This window comes from Crocodylus porosus, unplaced genomic scaffold (genome assembly GCF_001723895.1).
Source record: "Crocodylus porosus isolate Cpor-Errol unplaced genomic scaffold, CroPor_comp1, whole genome shotgun sequence".
Taxonomy (NCBI): Eukaryota; Metazoa; Chordata; order Crocodylia; family Crocodylidae; genus Crocodylus; species Crocodylus porosus.
In genome coordinates this window covers 88,911,216-88,925,900 of record NW_017728947.1, presented here as the reverse complement: position 1 = coordinate 88,925,900, position 14,685 = coordinate 88,911,216, and the positions used below count along the sequence as shown (strand labels likewise).

The window sequence follows — 14,685 nt, the reverse complement described above, 5'->3', positions numbered from 1 at the left end:
GGCCACCAGGTTGGTCTGACAGGATCTGCCTCTAATGAACCCGTGTTGGTTGCCCCTAAGCATAATCTCCCCTGCTGGCCCCTCGCGAACATGCACCAGGATAACTGTCTCAAAAAGCTTACTTAGGACCAAAGTAAAACTGACTGGCCTATAGTTTCCTGGGTCCTCCTTCCTCCCTTTTTTGAAAATGGGAACCACATTGGCCCTTTTCCAGTCCTCTGACACCATACCACAGTACCATGAGTGCTCATAAAGCCATGCCAGGGGTCCCACTATGACCTCTGCTAATTCCCTCAGCACTCTGGGGTGGAGATCATCAGGACCAGCTGGTTTAAATACGTCCAGTCCCTCCAGAAGTTCCCTAGCTAAGTTGTCACTGCCCCTAGCCCTGGGTGCACCCCCCCTGGGACCTACAGGGGTCCCAGTGGTGGGGGTGACCCGGTCCCTGCTCAGAAAAATGGAGGCAAAGAAATTGTTAAATAGGTTAGCTTTGCTGTCTGGTGTGTCCTGCAGAGGCCCCACATTACCCGGTACCTTCTTTTTACCTCCTATGTATTTAAAAAAGGACTTCTTGATGTCCTTGATCTGGGTAGCTAGTCCCAGTTCCACCTCTGCCTTGGCCTTCCTGACTGCACCCTTACAGCCCCGAGCAACCGAGGTATAGTCCTCCCTGGTGATGGCCCCTCCCTTCCACTGGGTGTATGCCTCCCTTTTAGCTAGAAGACATTCCCGCATGCTTTTGGTGAGCCATGGGGGCTTTTGCACCCTCTTGCCCCCTTTGAAATGAAACACTGGGTGATATTTTGCACATCCCTAGCCATCAGATACTAAATTTGTGTCTTGCAATTTTTTTTTTGCTTGGTGCAGTCATGCACATCAAGAGTTCATGCACTAGTTCAGCAAAAAATGTTCTTTTTTTAGTGACACATTTTTCTTACATTTTCGAGTCCCTTCGTATGCCAGGGAAAACATTCATGTAAAAAGTGGATATTGAGAGGGCAGAATTCTTTAAAATTTGCCATGTCTAAAAGTAAAAGCAACTTGGGAAGCCAAATCCTGCTTATCTTACTGTGTAAGTAGCCTTTAGTAAACAGAGTTTGTTTCTTGATCATGACAAAAAATCAGCATGGCATTTTCTGCTCTTTTATACAAATTATTAAATTTAACTCAAGAGAAACTGCTAATGCAGTCCAAATCTAGGCTTTTTTGGTGATGTAGCATCAAACAGAATTACTTGCAAATGATAATGGATCCAGTCAGGCCATATCATTATATTTTAGGTAACTAAAAATGAATTGCTCCATTTTCTTAAATTGAAAAAGGCCAGATCTACAAACATAAATCCAAACACTTCAGAGTTTGGCTATTTGAGATTTGCAAATTTGGTATAGATTATAGAGATCTATCTTGGGTATACATAGATATTAATCCAGTGGTTGAATGATTTAATCTATGTTTTAGGATGGCAAGTATAAGTACAATCCAGTCTGTACTTTATATCTTTTTCATTTTTAGACATAGATGAATGTCGCTATGGTTACTGTCAGCAGCTATGCGCCAATGTACCTGGCTCCTATTCCTGCACATGCAATCCAGGTTTTACCCTTAATGAAGATGGAAGATCATGCCAAGGTACTGTATATGGGTAATCACTACTGTAATCTGATACATGTGCATAACTTCAGAATATGAGACTCCTGCTTGGTTGACCTATTCACATGTTTAAAATTGCACATGCATTTGACCACCTGAGGTATTTGTACAGCTCGTGATGACATTCTCTTAATTTTTGACATACTTGTCTTCACAGCACCTCTAAGAGTGGAAGCGTGCTACTATCCCTGCTTTAGAGATAGAAACAGACACAAAGGCCCAGAGCATCAAAGGTACTTGGGTGCCTAACTCTCATTAGAATTAGCGGGATTTAGATGCCTAAATGCCTTGCCTTGAGGTCACACAGAGCTGTGTAACAGGCCCCACACATCCCTGCTTCTCCATTGTACTTAAGAGCTGTCTAGAGCACAGCTTAGGTCACCAAATTCTGTGCTTGTTCTTGAAAAACAGCCACTTTTCAAGCACTTTCATAGCGTAACCCAGGAAATCATTCATTATTGACTTTAAAGACCTTTCAGGAGTTGCTAATTATGTCCTTTGCATTGTGGTAGCTGCTTTTGGCCTTCTCTTATTACAGTCAAATCAATTGGAAAGCCTTAAAACTACTAAATAAATGTGGACACATCTGTAATAAATAGTTTATCCTTGGCTATCTTGTTGTTTTCTGATCATAAACAGATGATGCAGTTCACCACTACCACCTCCTCAAGAAGTCTCAGTTGTCTTGTCCTTTTTCCTGCACTAGGGGTGGGTAAGATAACCAGGAGTTTTGCTAGGCTTACTTAAATGCTGTTCAGAGCCTCAGCACCCACACTGAGTGAAGTTCCCCAGTGGGTTTTATCCAGTCTGTCATGTGTTCCCAACTTACATTTCTCAGTGAAATTCATGGCCCTGAATACCTATAAAATTAATAACACAGTTAAGATTTCACAATAAAACCGGACTAAACTGCTGTGATTGCGCTGCTTCATTCCTTTCTAATGCCTCATTTTAATAGTAATGAATTAGAAACAGTATCCTGGGAGAAGTCACTGATCTGTCAAGCCTTGGTTTCCCTTAGATGTGAATGAATGCGCGTCTGAGAATCCTTGTGTGCAAAACTGTGTCAACACCTATGGCTCATTTCTCTGCCGCTGTGAACCTGGCTATGAACTGGAAGCAGATGGAATTACTTGCATCGGTAACTGTCGTCAGTCATTTTTTGTTATTTTTAATTGCATTTAACTTATGCTTTTCAATATATTTATTTTTCGCATGCCTTCCTCTGAGGTATCCAGCAGAGTCCCCTATTATAAACAAGATAGATCTAACAAATCCAGCCTAACAAATCTTCTTCTGCTCTCAATTAGCCATGAAAGCAAGAAAGAGAGAGAGAGAGAAGGCCTTATAATGGACATGGGTTTGATAGGATTTTTATATTTGTTTTAAAGAAATCAAGTTAATGTTAAAACTGTTTTGTGCTTGTGATAAAGAACCACAGAAAAAGATGCTTCCTTCCCACACTGAACAAGGAACTTTATTAGAATATGGGAAACAGTAATATTCCCCAAATGACTGGCCCTGATTCAGCAGATAGCCGTGAACCAAAAGTTAAGCACATGCTTCAGAACCTGCTGAACCAAATTATTTCCCTCGGAGCCATAAAGCAAGGCACTTCTGGCAAGAACATGTTCTTGTTCCACCCTGGCTGGCTTCAGACTCTACAATTAAAGAAACATTATGCATGTCCTCATGAGAGTTTGTGGTGCTAATCAGATAAGAGGGCTCCGCTCAGCATGTTGCTGTATGAGTTGTATATGGTATATGCTATACAGCAGAGTGATATAGCACTGTCCTTCTGCCACACCCTTATTTTTATTTTTATTTTATTGCTTGATTTTGTTCAATTGAAGAAGAAAAGCTAAACTTCTTCCTGTGCTGAGCATTCCCACAGCCTGCTAAAAGGAGAGAATTCAGCCAATATTTCTTGGAAGGAAAAAAAGCACTGGAAAATAATCTTTTTTAGTTTACAGTAAACAGATGTAGCATGCTGTTTTTGAGAGAAAAGACATGTCATGTCCAGTGTATATTAATCTTTCCCAGGCTGCTCATCTGTGCAAACCTTGCTATTAAAAAAAATGGACCAGAGCTAAGTCACACAGGGCCTTAGCTATTGCAACATGTAGTGTTGCAACACAGTTTTTAGACTCTCTGCAGCTTAGTGGCATCCACATCCCTGAGCTAGGGCTCCTGGCTCTATGGAATTCCACACCTTCATTAGGTAAGGTGACTGTGAATGAGAGTCACAAAGCCAGCACGAAAAAGCTAAGTCGAGGAATTCTGAGGAGAGGAACAGGGGCTAAGTCTCACTCCTCTCTGGGAGTTAGGAACTAGGGCTTTGCAAAATTTCGCCGGCAGTTTCATTTCAACACTGTTTCGACTAGTTTCAAGCTTGAAACAGCAAAATTGAATGAAACAGAGAGCTTCAAAACATTTCATTTGAAATGAAACAAGGCAAGTTGAAATGTTTCAAAAATTTTAAAATATTTTGAAGCTCAAGCTGGCTTGCCTGCAGGGAAGCAGAAACTAAAGTAAGGAGAGGGGGGGGGGGGAAGGAGTGTTCTCATATTGACTGTGTAGCTGGCCCGTGACTGTCATCCTTCCCTGAGGTCTCTTCCAATCCCCGTGCTCCGGGGGAGGGATATCAAAACTGCATAAAAGGCAGCATTGTTTGAACTGCCCTGCTTTCTGCCTTGGTGTCAGTTGAGTGAGGGCGCACCTTAACACACACACAGTGTCACCCACCCATGTCACGAGTTTTGCCTGTCAGCAGCCAGAGGTGCAGGGCCCCAAAACCCAGGCTCCCCCTGCACCGATCTCCTTGACAGCTGGTCGGCGTTGTGGCCTCAGCAGGGGCTAGCAGGCCTGCAGCTTTCACCCTGCTGCACCTTAACCCACACAGCATCACCCATGTCACGAGTTTTGCTTGAAGCGCAGTTTCCCCCAAGCCCCTGCACCTATCTCCCTGAAACTTGGCAGGCTTCATGCCCTCAGAAGCTGCTAGCAGGCCTGCAGTTTTGACCCCCCTGTGGCTTAACACATACACGTGACATGAGGTTTTTGTATTTAAGACTTTGAGGTACAGTTTCCCTGAAACCCCTGCACCTACCTCCTTGAAACTTGGCAGGCTTTATGCCCCCAGAAGGGGAAGCTATTCCTGCAAGTTTCATCCAAATTAGGCGAGAAATGATAAAGTTATAGGCTGTTTTGAGTTATAGCCTTTGGGCAAAATGTCGAAACAGCGAAACTGTTGATGAAACAAAATGGAACAGCGGTTTTGAAATGAAGCGAAATGCACAAGTCAAAGCACAAGTCAAAATGGAACGGTGCTGTCTCACACAGCCCTATTGGGAACCTAGCACCATGCGAGGACGGGGCATTTCCCTTCCCTCAGGACTCAGCTACGAGCCCTGTCCTAGAATTAGGCCCCAAAGTCAGGCCAGCCATTTTCCACAAAAAATTATGATATGGAGAAAATGGTGGTGGTGATATTGCCTCTATTATACTAGTAACCCAATAGTACAGGTTTCCCTTGCTTCATGCGGGTTCTGTATGTGCGAATTTGCTCTTACGCGATGACGCTTTTTATACTAAAAATTTGTTATATGCAAGGTAAATTCACTCTTATGCGATCAGTGTGGTTGAAGCCACAGTCAGCTGCTTTGTGCAGTGCATTGTGGGAGTGACATGCACCAAAATATAGTTTCCTGTGTAGATCTGTGCTCCTTGCTCATCGTCTGTGATACAAGTTTCTGTAGTTGCCGTTGCCATTATGATAGTGCCCTGTACTTAGGTGTACTGCCTAGTGTCTGCAAGTACCAAAATTGTCTTGAAAAAGCAGTAGAAATGGGCCGGGGGTCAGTTCAGTCAAGGTCTTGGAATGTATCCCTATTTGTTACTTTGTAAAGTGGGTTCCCTTTATGTGAATTTGAGTTATGTGCCATTTTCCAGGATCGTATGTACAGCATAAAGTGAGGGAAACGTTTAATTTAGTAGTTAGAATAGTCTCCTGGAAAACAGGAGAACCACATTCATCTCTGTCCTCCTTCATCTCATTCTGAGTAGGGATTTGAACTGACTACTCCCTGCTACAGAAGTTAGTGCTAGTGTAGGGCCTGCGAGGGTGAGTCTCCCTTAGTATCTCCTTTTGTAGTTATTCCACTTCCTATAAGAGTGCCAGTGAGAACAATGCCACACTCCGTTGATGTGGCAGTCTCCTCAGTGATCCAAGATCCAGTCCTAATGCCAATGAATAAGTACTTTACACAAACCAGAACAAATTCAACAGGGGAGACTGCAAGACATCCAAACTACAGCACAGTAGTTATTATATTTAACTAGCAGGTGGAAACTTGGCTTGAGACCCGTGTGCCAGTTCAGGCAAGGGAGGAGTTATCTGAATCTAGGTCTGTCACCTTCCAGATAAGTGTTTTAACCACAAGATGGCTTTTGTATGGATTAGGCATGCTTTGAAATGCCTATTGAATTGGTCTCTACAGGCTAGGTAAGCAGGGAAATGGCTGCTTTGAAAATCCTGCAGGGGTTCAGGCATGAGAGAGGGCGCTGAGCAGTGCTTTTGTGTCAGGACTGGGTGGTTCTGTAGGTGCCCCATGGCATCAAATTTAGAGGATGACAACAAAGAAAACAGGCCACTCTGGATTTTTGTTTCTTCCAGGGTTAGGCAGCATCTAAGCAAGGGATATGAGGACCCCAGCAGTGCTTAAAATGGCAGTTTGGTGGCTGAGACCTTACGTAAATTGAGTTTCAAGTCCTTTTTTTCTGGTAGTAAAGTGCTGTCTTGTTCAAACATGTGTAAATCCTCATTACCCAAGGTGTAAGATGGAATTTGGCCTGTTCTTGTGAACTTCTTTTTGATAGCTGCAGGCTATGAAACTGCTTGAATAATAACGTCTCACATTTCCATTTAAATTACATCGCAGATACCGATTCATCCACATAACACTAGGGTGAAGTGGAGTAATATTGCTGCTATTTTAATGAAAGGGAGTTTCAGTCTAAGAGAGAAAGTGAGTTGCCCAAGGGAGCCAGTGTGTCAGAGCTGAGAATTAGAACTTGGGAGTTCCTGGCTCACACACCAGCCTTTATTTCCCTCAGTAACTGAATGGAGGAATAAGGAAATGATTAGCACTGACCTTCCTCGGTGTAATGCTTTATATGCACTTTCCTTTCAGTTAGACATGTTCCCACATGGAACACCAAAGTGCTGCTCTCCCACTCAAACACAGAATTACAATGACTTGTCAAATCAAGAAGCAAAAAGAAAGGAGACAATTTCTGTTTTTAATCAAATATCTGAAAAGCTGCTTAGCTGTGGTGCTAGTGTTTGGGAGATCTTTCAGCCTTCCAATAGTCCTACAATGAGCTGGAGTGGAATTATTAAGCTATATTGGAATGCCTTGAAAACAGCTAAATACAGGCTGAAAACAGATCTGACTCTGTCTAGGTTTGCATGGAAGGTCTCTGCCAGGACTCATGTCACTCATCTGAAGGGAAAGGGAGGCTTTCTTTTCCAGTAAAAGTGTGTTTCTTGAAACATTAGAATCATACCTGTGCTTCATGTGTAATTCTCCTTGTGAAGTGAAAGCATTAGAAGATGAGCAATCACATGACAAGTTAGAAACAGGTTTCTGAAGAGACACAAAATAATAACAGCACATCTTTTAATCCACAACCTGGATTTAATACTCTCTTTTGTGGAGAAAGCTTCATCACAAAATTGTAATGTAACATTTCAGCTGGATACATGAAAGAACCACCCAGAATAGCTGACAGAAAGGGGGTGTCTGTTGTATTTACCAGTTGCCGGCCTACATCTGTATTCTTCACTTTTGCATAAGGATTACAGGAGTGTGTAGATGTCCACTTCAGCAGATGGTGATGAAAATCTCCCTCTCCTATTGAAGCAAATGTTGAACTGCAAGATAGCTAGCAAGAAGACTACCAGAAAGTTACTGAGGGCCTGATTCTTCATAACCTAAAAATCTGCCAAGTCACAGGAGCTGTAGTGCACAAGAAATGGAAGATGATAATAAACTCCAGTGACCTTGCAAACTGAGCAAAATTGATTACACATATCAAGGAACTTAAAAATATTGCCCTGATATGTACACTCCTGAAAGTAGTGGTCAGTTTGGCTAGTGTCTTTCAGCAGAACTGGTAGAGTTGCTTGCAGTTTTTAAAATACAGTAGACTTATTTTATGTCTCTCAACCACACATGCACACACTCACGGTTTCACAATAGGGATGACAACAAAAGTGTCTAGCAACTGGGGAGTTCTTTTGGCTGAATATTTGAGCCTGGCACTGTAACCCCAAATGCAGCTTTTAGAAATGGCCTCATGGAACCCAATGTCTGCTATGTCCCAGTGACTCCAAATCATATGCAGTCAATTTACAAGTGAAACAATTTTTCGTACTAATTTCCAGTCTTGAGAAATACCTCTAAGAGCCCATTTCTTTACATCATCACCAGGAATATAGGTTCTGCATGCTAAATCATACACTGAGTGACACCTGTGCACATGAGTAACTGGTTGGAATTCCAACAATTCCCTCACTGATGCACAGAAAAGAACATCATAATATTCACTTCCTCCTGTGTGACTCTGCGCAACTAAAAAAATTAAGAAGCACTGGAAAGTTATTTTAATCAGTAAAGTAAGCCACTCTGATTCTGATTTCAGTCACAGAATAGATCTATTGAATAAGATGGCACCATTTTTCAGCTCAGGCAGGATGAATCCTTGCTTTTATCACTGTTGCCTACTGACAGAGCTCCTTAGAGCAGTTTTCAGCATAATTGCTAACAGAAAATGAGATCCTTTTGTCTCTCCAAAGTAATAATTTCTGCTCATTCCTACTTGCAGCAAGCCATATTCATGCTTGTGTAACTTCAGCAGAATCAGTAGTTGACTGATTAAAATGGACTGACTAGCAAAAACCATTCTCTGTACATCCTTTTGTTGAATCAGGAACTGTAGTTTGGGAGAACCTCTTCAGGAAAAGGTTTTAATACTTGAATACCAAGGGGTGCTTCTACATGTGACAAAATTGGCCTTTAAAGCGACTTAATTGCCCTTTTACACCGCTTTAATGGCATGTGTTTACACCGTCAAGGGCATATTTCATTTTAATTTTGTCACGCTATACACATGCAGCAGCATATTTTGCTTTAAATGACCTTATCGCAAAATAAAGCACATCTGATGTATTTTAGTTCGCTAAAAAAAAAAAACAAATTGCAAAGGGACACAGGGTGCTGGAAGCCCAGACATGCTCAGGGAAGCTTGGGCTTGGTGGGCTTCCAGCGCACCGTGCACCATCCCCAGCACCTTCTCCAGGCGCTGGCAAACCCACCTGCCCTCCTGCCACCTCACCGCACTACCTTGGGGCAAGCCAGCCCATTCCCAGGTGGTCCCAAGTGGCGGGAAGGGAGCAAGGATGGTGCACAGGGTGCTGAAGCTTACCTGCCTCTCCCATGCCTGGGGGGCAACCTGTTGGTGAACCAAGCAGCCCCTGAACTTTGAGGGACCCTGGACCTTCCCTCCACAGCAGTGGTGCTCTCCAGGCAGCATCTGCGTGCTAGCACCCTGCCACCACCATGGAGAGAAGCACCAGGCCCTGCACAACTCAAGGGTTGCGTTGTGCCCCTGGTGGCAGCTTGTGTGGGCAGGCTCCACTGAGGAAAAAAAAAAAGTGGCAAGAAGCCTGGAGCCTGATCTTTTTCCCTCCTCCCCCCTTCCCCCCCCCAGAATCTGCCTGCCTCTCCTGTGGCTGGGGGCACGAGCTGCTGGCAGGCCAAGAAGTCGCCGAGATGCAGGGGGCCCCAGTCATTCCTTCCATGGCAGCAGCACCCCCCAGGCAGCTCCCATCCATTAGCAGCTCCTTCGCTGGGTGGTCCGGGGGTGCCGTGGCTGCAGAGGGAAGGACTGCAGCCCCCCACAGTTCAGGACTGCTTGGGCCACTGGTGGCTTTTTCCCCAGCTGTGGAAGAGGCAGGCAGGCTCCAGGGAAAAAAAAAAAAAATCAGGTTCCTTGCTGTTTTTTTCCTCCCTCCCCCCCCGCCCCGCACACACACACATACAGTGGAGCCTGCCTGCATAAGCTGGCACCAGAGTCGCATAGCCCCTGAGCTGTGCAGGGCCCAGTGCTTCCTTCCATGGTGGCAGGGCCTGGGGGGTCCTAGTGGGTGGGTGGTGCCTGAGGTGCACCGCTGCCATGGAGGGAAGGTCCAGGGTCCCCTGGAGCTCAGGGGCTGCTTGGCCTGCTGGCAGCTTGTCCACTGGCCATGGGAGAGGCAGGTAGGCTCTGGGTTAAAAAAGAAAAAGGTCGAGCCCTTCACTGCTTCTTTTTTCTTCTTTTTCTGATGGAGCCTGCACATGGGGCAGGGAGGGACAGGGAGGCAGGTAAGCTGATGGGGGGCTGTCACTGTGATGTGATGCAAGTCCTTAAATTGAAACAGTGGGTTTTTAGTCAACACAATTAAAAATGCACCAATTAAAAACCCACTGTTTCAGGTTAGAGAGAACTAAACCGCTGTTGCATTTACAAGCAGCCAAGAATTCTAAACTCCATTTCACCACTGCAGACATGGATGAGTGCAGCTTCTCGGAGTTCCTTTGTCAGCATGAATGTGTGAACGCTGCTGGTTCCTACTACTGTTCCTGTCCTCCTGGCTATCTTCTACTCGATGACAGAAGAAGCTGTCAAGGTAAGAACATTTCACCTAGGAATTAAGTTCCAAGCAAGCAGCAGTTAGGTCATTTTTTTCTGGAGAGAATTTGAATTGATTCAATGATACTCAGGAACTGAAATACTTAATGTTAGCTCTGCCACATGGAATCCTCTTAGGGGCCTGTTGCACAATGTTGCTGAGTATGTACTCACATGAGAAGTTCCCACAGAGGTTAATGGAGTTATTCCCGTAAGTGCTTTCCAGCATAAGTAATAGTTGCACAACAGGGTCCTGACATAGACCCCATTCCCCTCCCCTCCATCTTTCTCTTTAGATTGCGAAGTTTTTAGGGGCAGGGGATTTATCTTCATTTATGTTTGCTCAGCACCCTGTGGACACTGCTACAGACTAAGAAAAAATATTAATACTGATAATGTAGTGTAAAATGCTTGTAAAAGGGGGTGTAACAGGGGGCCTGCTCAGGGCCGATCCAGCCGTGGCCCGCCCACCTGTTCCTGGGCTAACCACTCACCTTCTTGCCTGCCACACCTTGATGTTAATTGATTAATAGATGTCAGTTAAGCAGGAGGCTGCCCATTTTCTGTCCTGATACCAGAGGGTGCTATCTGCAGCTCCTTTCCTCCCCTCCACCACAGCCCAAGCCTCATAGATGGCATCTCGATGTTCCTTTAATCACCAGCCCCCACAGTGGGCCCCAGAATCCTCCTATTGAGCCCCACCTGGATTCCTCTCTCAGGCGGCCTCTCCCGCCGTCATGCCCAGCAGCATAGCTCCCTGAGCTGGTTCCCCTTCAGGTGTGTTCCCCCCACCAAGACCTTCAGCTCTTCTACCCCTGGCCCACCTCCAGGTCAGTCAGGACCCCAGGCCCTCAGCTCTTGGGTATACCTTGCAGTGGGTCCCCAGCCCTTTGACCCTTCCAGTCCTGGCCCCAGCATGGGCCAGTCAGGGGAAACTCAGACAGGCCTTGAGTCTATGGCCCTTTCCTCACTCTGAGGGTCCACCCTCTGGGCCCTCAAAACAATGGGGTTACCCACCCAGTCATGGGAGCTAGGGGTTAAGGCACCCCGACCCACCTTTCACCAGGGTCGTAACTGGCCTGGCACTTCCTGGGGCTCCCGCATCACTGAGAACCCCACCAGGCCACCCACTCCTGGCAGGGTGCAGTTTTAGGTCTTACCCAGGACCAGGAGCTTCCTATCCTTCCTCTACAACTCCTCCCTTACCTTCAGATGATATCTGCAGCCCTCCAGCCAGGCAATGTTATTGCCTGACCCCTAGCAGCCAAACTGCCCTGTTTATATGGGCAACCCCTGATTCCAAAATGGCCACCCTCGTCAGGCACCTGGCGGCTGCTAGCTCCAGGCCCTTAAAGTGGCAGGCACACACAGTGCCCTGCCACAGGAGGGCTGGCTAGCTAGTTATCAGAGGTAGGCAGAGCAAGTCAGTACTCTGCATGTCTGGGGACCCTTTGGTGCAATTTCTTAAGATGTAGAATTGCTTCCTTATAAGGCTGATGCACAGACTTCCTTGTATTATCCTCTCTCTCATTTTTGTTTCAGATATCAATGAATGTGAGAATAGAAACTTCACTTGTACCCAACAGCAAACATGTTTCAATATGCAAGGAGGATATAAATGTTTAGACCCAGTGAGATGTGCGGATCCTTATATTCAGATCAATGAAAAGTGAGTAAGATGCCCACAGAAACATAGGTGTTGTGACCTCACTGGGTGGTGGGGGTGAGGCACAGGGGTATGCCAGTTACTGTAGACCAAAGGCAGGGTGAGACGTGGATAAGTGGAAGGGAAGGCTGAGCTTCCCAGGCTGCTTCTGCCACTGCTGCTGCTGTACCAGGATCAGCTCCACTCAGATGGCAGTAGCTCTGTGGCCAGGCTCCTTGGGAGTCTGCCCTGGTGCCTTTTTCCCCGCCCCCCCCCCATACATACATATTGGGTATTGGGCTATGCCTGTTCTGGTAAAGGCTTGCAGGGGAGAGAGCACTATTCTGCTCACTGTACTCATTCCCTGCCCCCCAGATGCACTGCTTAGCATGGTTATGTCCTGCCTGGCACCTAGGGATGGACAAGGCAGCACAGGACTGCTCCTGCCATGGCAAAGACTCCTGGGGGTGATTCTGGTACCCCCTCCCAGTCAGTGCTCAGAGCTGGTGCCCTGCTCACCCTGACCTAGTTATGTTACCGCAAAGAAGTGGGACAATATTCTGTTAGCATAAGACATGGTGGTCACCAAATGCATTGCACTTCTACAGTGAAATGAATGGAAAGCCCTGTACATATGCCATTTAACATTAACAGGTTTTATAAGAACAATAAATTGCATTTCCTTGCTGGCTTACTAGGTGCAATTTGATATGATCCTTGGATGTACAGGAAGTTTCACTATAAAAGCCTTCACCAAAGAGATTTGGGGGCTGGGAGAATGCAGGATGGGGTTTCTATTCTTTTGCCAACTTTTACTTTTTAGGGTTGTGCTCTGGCTTGGCTAATGACGGACATGCACATTCCTACACAGTGACCCTTGTTAGATTCAGGGATTGTTCAGATGCCGTATTATTGAAAAAAATAGTCCAGTGACTTGAGCTTTGATAAATGTAATTATCCTATGATTCCAAAATTAAGTCTATTTTAGAAGACTTGAAAATGATGGTCTTTAACCACTTCATTAATTATGCACTTAAACAGAGTGCATTTGTGTAACCAAGGAAACAGTGGGGCCAAGAGTTTCTTTGCACTTCAGCAGTTTATGTGCTCAAATGAGCTGCAGATAAGCAGCGTTTGTTACAGTGCAGGCAATGGGTAACAGGTTGGCATTGGTATTATATGATGCTGTAAAGTGAATTATAAATTTATCCAATATGCCTGTAAGTGTATAAGGTGGACACCTTCCTGTTTGGTGATATATTTGGAGGGAAGGGAATCTGTGTCCTTCCCACCATTCCTCCCAACACCCATAAGAATACACTGATTCTCCGTGCTTCTTCTCTATGGCTGTACCAAGGCCAATGGAATAATGAACCAAGACCTTCCTTCCCTAGGTTGCCTCCATTGATGAAGGAGGGAGTGCCAAGTCACTCTCCCTCATAATGCTGTTTCAACAAGAAATAGGGAAGGGATTCAGATATGTTGCTCCCCCACCCACGAATTCCCACATCTATGCTCATCCATTACTATTTCTACTTCAAAAAAAAATCTGACTCCATTCTAGGCTTCTTCCATCGCCAGCTTTTCCAGGGAAAGAAGGCCGGGAAACAGAAACTGGGCTGTGCTAGTGGAACAAAGAAACAGAAGACAAGGAAATGATGCAGGGGAAGCAAAGGGACTAACATGCAGCTAGCATCTGTGGCTCAGATAATAAGCACTGAAGAGCCAGGGGCACTGAAAGTGGAGAGTGGGGCTGTGGCACTAGGAAATTATTTTTGAAAAACTAAGGAAAATGTTATGTCTACACACCTGCTTACCACAGAGTTCAAGCTGGCCTCCTGCTCTCCACAATGCAGGAAGTAGCTAGATCTAAACACATGAAACCCAGGTAACGATAAGTTATGTAACCAAAATGTAAATCTCTGAGCACCAGGAAGTACAAAAGTAAGATACTTCCGCATACAGAACATAACCTTAGCTCTTCTGTCTCTGAGTTGTGGCCTACCACACAAATAACACACACTCCAGCACTCTCCTTTAACAAGTTATGCCTAGATGCCACAAAGCAATCCCTCACCCAGACATTCAAGCTAGTGGCCATAGACTGGAAGCAGTATAGCTGCAGCAGTGTGCTCAGGATGATTAACACTGGGGAGAGGTGTGGTTTAAAAATTGAGATGCACTCAATTTTAGTGTACTGCTCTAACATGGCTGTATAGCTTTCAGTTAAGAGTTAGAACACCTAGAGCTAGCTCATGATATAAATGTATGGCACTGCTTTACGTCATATAAATTTCATAGTTTGTAGGGTCGGAAGGGACCTGAGCAGATCATCGAGTCTGACCCCCTGCCCTGGTAGGAAAGATTACTGGGGTCAAACGACCCCAGCAAACTGTACATCTAGCCTCCTCTTAAAGACCCCCAGGGTAGGAGCCGGCACCGATTCTCTTGGAAGTTGGTTCCAGATGCTAGCTGCCCTGACCGTGAAGTAGCACCTCCTGATAGCTAGCCTAAAACCAGCCTCTGCCAGCTTGGGACTATTATTTCTAGTCACTCCTGGTAGTGCTTGGGGGAACAGGGACTCCCCCAGTGCCTGCTGGTCCCCTCTGACTAGTTTGTAACAGGCCACTAGATCCCCCCTCAGCCTTCTCTTG

General features: G+C 45.5%; 1 protein-coding gene across 3 annotated transcripts in view; it reads left to right on the top strand.

Moving 5' to 3' along the window:
* FBLN5 (fibulin 5) overlaps nt 1-14,685 on the top strand; it is a 91,184-nt gene that overhangs the window by 68,017 nt on the left and 8,482 nt on the right. For all 3 annotated transcript variants that reach the window (XM_019552423.1, XM_019552421.1, XM_019552424.1), the window contains exons 6-9: nt 1,516-1,632; nt 2,675-2,794; nt 10,262-10,384; nt 11,929-12,055. In XM_019552423.1, coding sequence (XP_019407968.1) covers nt 1,516-1,632; nt 2,675-2,794; nt 10,262-10,384; nt 11,929-12,055 — 487 coding nt within the window. The remainder of the gene's footprint in view (nt 1-1,515; nt 1,633-2,674; nt 2,795-10,261; nt 10,385-11,928; nt 12,056-14,685) is intronic.